We start from the raw sequence: 6,984 nt of genomic DNA, 5'->3' as shown, positions 1-6,984 counted from the left end.
TGTCAATTTGAGTATGCAATGCGATATCCCTTCAATCGATGGTATTATGTCTGTAAGAGTGGTGGTAGGTACAATAGAGAGTTGTTTCATTCCTATTTCTAGGTTCAGCACTTCATTATCTGCCTGTCCCCCATATGAGAGAATCGTTGGTTTGATTTTCTTTGGTAGGTTTCAGCATTAAGGTTCACTTCCTCATATGCCAAGGCAAGTATTGCATTTAGTGTCGCCGCAGCTAGCACTTGTCCAAGATTGAGGGAGGTTGACTGTTCGACCTGGTAATCCATTGAATAGGAGGTAAGATACCTTCCTTGTTACATTTTAGGAGGTGTGAGTCCACGAGTGGCCCTATTTTAATGATCTTTCAATTCTTCATTGATAATCTCATGCCTTATCATTTTTTAAACTAGTAGGGTCCTTGTTTTGCACATCCCTCCAGAAGAGATAATTCATTTCCAGCCCTCCTCTCAGAGTTGTCAGTGCCTCCCTTTGTGAACTTCTGACATTGTAGCTAATGTTGAACTATCATAATTATTAATCGCATCAATACAAAATAGTAGATGGGCATTGATGAAAAACGTTATTCTCCAAAATTAGATAAATCATTGTATCAAAATCCATAATTGTAGATTGTAAGCTTAATACAACAATATTTAGCATAAAACTTTGGATGAACTAGAAGAACGTGATGTTTAGAGACTATAAACCACACAATAGAAGACTTGATTTGGATTATATTTCTCTAGAGAATAGATATCAAGAACTTTGTTAAGTATTAAAAAAATATAGATTTCTGTGTTTGTACATTTATTTGTATTAAATTCTATACATGTTGAAATATACTAGTTGGAGCTTTCCTTTCTCTAGAAAGGCTCTACAGGGGGAATCCACCCTTTCAAGGATGCAAAAGAAGGTAGGAGGCTGCATTTTCTTTAGTAAATTGACTCGCTACTGACTTATTATCAAGTTACTAGAAAGATGACAGTAACATACTGTTTTGTTTAGGATTGAAACCGATAGACTGCTTTCAACCCCTTTTCTAACGGTGGAATGAACCATTGCCGAATTGCTAGCCTTTTAGAGCTTGAAATAACTATAACTCATATTGATTGGACTTAAATAATCTTATTTTCAAGATGATGTACTGGATAGACCTAAACTCTAAAAGGTGTTTCCATGTTGAAGCCCAAAGGAAACCAATTATTATTATTATTATTATTATTATTATTATTATTATTATTATTATTATTATTTAAGTTTTGTGGTTAAAGAATACCCATTCGCTCACGGGGCTGGGAGGAAAACTATCGGTCTAACTACTTATCCGAGCTGTAGTGCTGCAGAGCATGTCCTCGAGTTAATAAGTTTCCGAAAATAATCTAATAATCTATAACCCAAACTGGCAAGTAATTGTTACTGACAATATAAATATTACATCATGAACCAAACTGGGTAAACAGAATGCATAACTATAGAACAACTTCTCACATTTAGTGTATACACAGAGTGTACAATATATATGAAAACACACAGCAACAAAATAATACAGGTGGAGTCAAGTAGCATGAACTTCACAAATCACACTTCCAGAAAAGCTGCTCAACGTTTAAAGTTGAGCCGATATGGAGATACTTATTAAAACCTGCCTCGAGAGAAGCTCTAGACCGCATTTTCTCAGGGATTCAATGCATCGTCGAGCGAAAGGAGATCACGCTCTCTGAGTTGGGTTCTTCTTGAATAAGGCATAGGTATCACTATATATCGCCACCGCATTGGAGAACACAGCAAGGACAATCATGAATATGCATAAGATTTTGTCTCTCTTCGTTGCTATGCCATATCGATCCCTACAACATCAAGAAAAACAATTTGAGGCACTAGATGAGATTTTGGACTTATAGGTCCCAAAAATAAGACAAGGAAGAGACTCAAAAAAAGGTTTTTACATATATTTACACCCCTGGCAATTGTGTAGAACATGGTTTAAACTCTGGAGAACATAAATTTCTGCAACTAATTGTGGTCGGTCAGTTCCAGTCCTACACAAACTAATCCTAAATTTTGTGGCACAGTTAAATTGTGCCAATAAAAACTAACCTAAGGATTATCAAGTCCTCAATTCATCAATAGCATGTTTGAGAAGATGGACTATAGGAACATTAGAAAGAATTAAGAAAAAAAAGAGAAAATCATGTCCACCGTAGTGTCCAGTCCTATCCAATTCTAGTAGAAAATGAGCTCCAAGGTACTTTTTCTCCAAGGAGTACATGGCAAAGGTTACTAAAACGTTGCTCAACTAATAGTGCTCCAGAAGACGAAATCAACATGGAAGTGGACAGCCATTTCTGTTCTCACATTCTCAACAATGAAAACAGGGCCTTTGCATTTACCATCATCGAAAGAAGATGCTAATGCTTATAAAGCAAACAGTTTTCCTCTGCATTTACTATCATGGAAACTTAAAACTAGAATGGATGGCTTATAAATTTTGTACGGAGAAGATTTTGTATTATGCTTTAAATACGACACAGAAATATGGCCTTCAAATTCTCCAAATAAATACTTCCACAGTAAGTCATCTGCAAATTTACCTTGTTGTCATGTTACGTCTTTAAACCTAGATGACGTGTTCAGAACACAGAAACAAGATTTTAGCTTCTTTCAGTGTCCAGTGGTGTACAATCCAACTTATAAACAATTCAATGTATTTCTACGAGCAGTAGACTCCAGATTCTTAAACTTGCAAAACAAGGATGCATCATTATTATCTTACAGTGGTCCCAATAGTAGAGAAGTCATGGTTACCTGAGAGTAACTGCAGCAGGAAAGATGAAACCAATGCAAACGGCCGCCGTTGCTCCAGTAAACTGGAAAGCATCCCATATGCTGGGTATGAAATTTGCACCCAGCAAGACTACTGCAATGAGCCCAACGCTAAGCGATGCAAACCTCAAGTTGTCTGAATTCAAAGACCTTGCAGATGGAAAGAGGAGGCCATCCAAGTTTATCCGCAACGGATAGAAAACGATAGGAAAGACAAGCATCAAGTGTGCAGCATAACTAACACGAACAATGTCATTAAGCAGGGAGCTATATGGAATTCCAAGATCCGTGTCGAAGTTGGCAAGTACATCATCAAGTGTAGCATCACCAAATAAGAGGAACCCAAAGATACTTGTCAATACATAAACACTTGAGCATAGAGAGAGGGCTGTTCGCACGACTGCCTTTATCTGTGTATTGTCTTCAAGTTCATTGTCTATTGAGTGAACTGCAAAACCTTCACTTCATTAGAATAGACAATGGTAGGTAAAATGATCATTTGTATTGGAGAGAAAACACCCAAATAACTTGAACTTGTTAGGGCCTCCGTCCATTCTTTCATGCGTAGTTTGAAATAGCAGTAAAATTTAGTCATTATTAAGGAAGCATGTGGATGCCTGCCTAAACTGTTTCTACTTAGAGAGTTTATGTTCAGTTCTAATGCAAAGAACCAAATTTTTCTAGTGTTTCCGACAATAAACAATTTTCTCTGTCAAAACCTATTTTTATCTGATAACATACAAGAAGAAAACCAGATGTTCATTGGAGTGTGTTTCTTTGTTCTCTCTTTATAATTTAAAAGCAGAAGCCAGAAAACAGAATAATTGGGAAAAAGTTGTCATCAAATTGCTCTGGAGGTAATAGGTTCAGGCTGCAGAGTTTTCACCTACCCAATGGCGCGAATAATAGTCTGTGTTAATCTGATTTGCATATCCTTAACCATGTATTTTTTCAGTATCCTAGCATCTCCAAAATGAAGCATTAACTAGCAGAAAACAAATCTTGATATCAGATGAACATACCGTTGTAGTGACAGATGTATGCAGTCACAAGAACCGGAACTACAGTAAAGAGGTTCAAGAATGATGTAAGATCCGTAACATTGGGAAACAATCGAGGCATCAAAACAGTTCCACTTATTAATTTGTAGACAGTAATTCCGACAGTAATAACGAGGAATACAATAGCCAATGCAACTGATAACGCAGATGTGTATCCCAATGAATCTGCAACCACAAATGAAAAACACTAACTGTTACTGCAAGAAACCAATATTCAATTTCCACTAGTATCAAGAGGTAACAGGAAGCAGAAGAAAAAATGATTACTTCTAATGTATTTTATAGGTGCAGAAAATAACTATCATCCTTCGTGGGATGGGGAAGTCGGACTATAATGCTGGATCTACATTGAAATAAGAGAGTAAATTTTTTCGACAAAAACCTTCAAATCCTTTTCTTCAAACAATTTTGGGAATCATTCATGGGCTTATATATTTCTCTGATAGTCAGGCCAGATTTCAATTAAGAACTCTCTTATTAAGAGAAAAAAAAAAAGTTAAAATCCATTTACTAAGAACTCTACATCAGCCATCTGGGATCAATCATTATATAACTCAGAAGATGAATACTACCACTGAAGTAAGCCTCTCAGACAACTTCAACCAACCAATTCCCAGATTCTGCTTATTAAATGTTAACAGGATTTAACATTCATTTGGTGTGCTGAACTTAATAATCAAGACATCCAAGTATTAACTTCCATATATTTTCCGATTTAAAAGATGAGCAACTCACCAATTCGCTTTAAGCTGGCCAATGGTGCAAATACAGCCAGGGTAGTAAAGAGAAGAACAAAAAATCTTCCATTCCACCAGTGCTGTCCAAACCAAGCTTCAAGAACACCAGCATGATGAACTCCACTTGAAGTGGTTCCAGAAAGCACATCACCTTCAGTTCGCAGCAATCAATAAAAACATCGTGGATCAATATGGAAAATGAAAAACAGATAAAAATGAATAGATAACTCAATTAAATTGAAGAAATACCTATAATAATCATGTATACAACAAGCACGCCAATGTTGTTAACTATTACACAGATTTGTATCAACATTCTGCCATACTTTCCGAAAGCATCCCCCATTAGACCTGCATAAGAAACTGATTTTGCAGTCCTACTATACCTAAGCAACAACTCAATGGAAGCCTCTGTCAAGAATGCCATAAAGATGATCATAGCAATTCCAACAACAAGTCCTAAAACCTTCATTGTTGCTGGCAATGCCATGATTCCAGCTCCAACAATCGTGGTCGATAAATTAAACACTGCCCCGCTAAAGGAGGCTCCATCGAATTCATCAGACCCACCGTCTGCCTCGTGCTTCTTTGTGGGCAATAAAGGAGACTTTTCATCAACAATAACTACTTGTTTGCTCTTCCTCGACTTCTTTTCTTTCGATCGTTTAAGGGTTCCAGTCGTCATCTTTGAACTATTTGATAAACACTACTAATGAAGATTGGAACTTTGGAGTAAATATACAGCGATCAAAGTCTTGGGAGCCTTGAGCAAAGAGATCTGAAGAGAAAGCTTGAAGAATCAGCTTCTAACACTTGGATTTAATACAATTGTAAAAGTTCCACAAAACAATTATCTTTTTACCTGAAAAATCTAATAGTTCTTTTGGTTCAAGATTCTTTCAGAAGAAAACAGAAATTGAAATTGACTGACAAAAAACAGTAATCTCAATGCCGAAACAAAGAAATAAAAAAAAATAAAAGCAAAGCAAATCTTGAAATAATCAGAATTTGTAAACCGAGTTCAGAAAAGCCCTCAAATTTTCTGGGATCTTATCTGAACACACGAAAATTAGGGTGGAATTAGGGAGAATTCAACAAGAAATCCAAGACCCAGAACTAAAATTTTCAGAAATCGTGCTTATATTCAAGAAATCAAAAGCCAACAGTCAAATCGATAATTAATTTAAGCCCCTCAACTATGATGTTCATATATATAGAGGAAATGGAAATAGCGGCCCCCCATCTTGCGAGGGGGCTGCAAAACTCATAGATAATTAGGCAGAGCAAATGCTCCACGCAACTTTTTCCATGAATAGTTAATTAACAATTATACGTACACTACAGCTTCATTGACTGAGACAAGTCCATCAAAAAACAGTGCTATACATATATTAAAAAATTCAATTATTCCATGTAGTCTGCTCTAAAAAATTTGACAAATTCTGTATATTGAGATTTGAGGGTGTATTTGTTTTACCATAGATTTATGCTACTCAAAGAGACGACCTTTGACGTCCTTATCAATGCATGTTTTGAGATGGAACTTATACGGCTAACCGTGTGGGATTTTTTAAAGTGGTTAACATGTGAATGAATTCCTTTCTGTACACATCGAATTAAATTAGAAGAATAAGATTACATGGAAAATGATTTGGCAGGATAAGATTATGGAATATGATTAAAGTGAATTTATAGGTATTGCTCTAAACAAGACATTTGACATTTCATTGCAGTAGAAAAGTATATAAGAATTGAATAATACAAATATTTATTAAGTTATTTTTTTCCCTTAAACATAAATTTACTTATTGATGACATTGCTTCTAGAGATTGAGAAGAATTATTTATATATGATTTATTGTATTTCAGTGTTTACAAATAGCATTGTTGGAGTTGTTTGTTGTTTTATTTTCTTTTCGAGTGTTTCTTAATTAAATGAAAGAGGTGCATTTTTTTAAATGTGGTACATGTAATTAAATTCTCGACACCAACTATGAATAGATCTAACAAAATATTACTAGAAAAAATAATATAATAATTATATTAGTTTAGATTGTCGTTTCCTTAAATTTATTTTTACTTTTTAAACAAAAATTCCATAAAAATATTATTTTTCACACGAAAAAAATCTCAACCAAAAAAATTCTCTATGTTTAATCAAATATAAAGCAATTTCAATTTATGAGACTCATTTCGTTTCCAGCTTTTAATACATATTATTGAAGTCCCTTGAAAGAAAAAGTAGACAGACATTTTCTTATGCCGTAAATATTAAGGTCCCAAAAAATTAAATTTTTTTATTTAAATAAGACAATCTATTCATTCTTTTCATGTTTGCCTATTAATCTATTAACAGCCATGGTTTG

General features: G+C 34.9%; 1 protein-coding gene across 2 annotated transcripts; it reads right to left on the bottom strand.

Moving 5' to 3' along the window:
- Window positions 1–1,380: 1,380 nt before the first annotated feature.
- LOC111390214 (amino acid transporter AVT6A-like) lies at window positions 1,381–6,201 on the bottom strand. Of its 2 annotated transcripts, none has more exons than XM_023015221.1 (6): window positions 6,096–6,201; window positions 4,868–5,396; window positions 4,617–4,769; window positions 3,843–4,046; window positions 2,803–3,268; window positions 1,381–1,844 (listed from the first exon to the last, which is right to left on the bottom strand). In XM_023015221.1, exons 2-6 carry the CDS (start codon window positions 5,301–5,303, stop codon window positions 1,706–1,708), a joined length of 1,398 nt encoding a protein of 465 aa, XP_022870989.1. In that variant the 5' UTR covers window positions 5,304–5,396; window positions 6,096–6,201; the 3' UTR covers window positions 1,381–1,705. The 2 variants fall into 2 exon arrangements, with proteins under 2 accessions (XP_022870989.1, XP_022870988.1); XM_023015220.1 differs by lacking the exon at window positions 6,096–6,201 and adding an exon at window positions 5,481–5,908.
- Window positions 6,202–6,984: the final 783 nt, after the last annotated feature.

This window comes from Olea europaea, unplaced genomic scaffold, assembly GCF_002742605.1.
Source record: "Olea europaea var. sylvestris unplaced genomic scaffold, O_europaea_v1 scaffold661, whole genome shotgun sequence".
NCBI classification, from domain to species: Eukaryota; Viridiplantae; Streptophyta; class Magnoliopsida; order Lamiales; family Oleaceae; genus Olea; species Olea europaea.
Note: the sequence above shows the minus strand (reverse complement) of the source record. Positions and strands in the feature narration are given on the sequence as shown.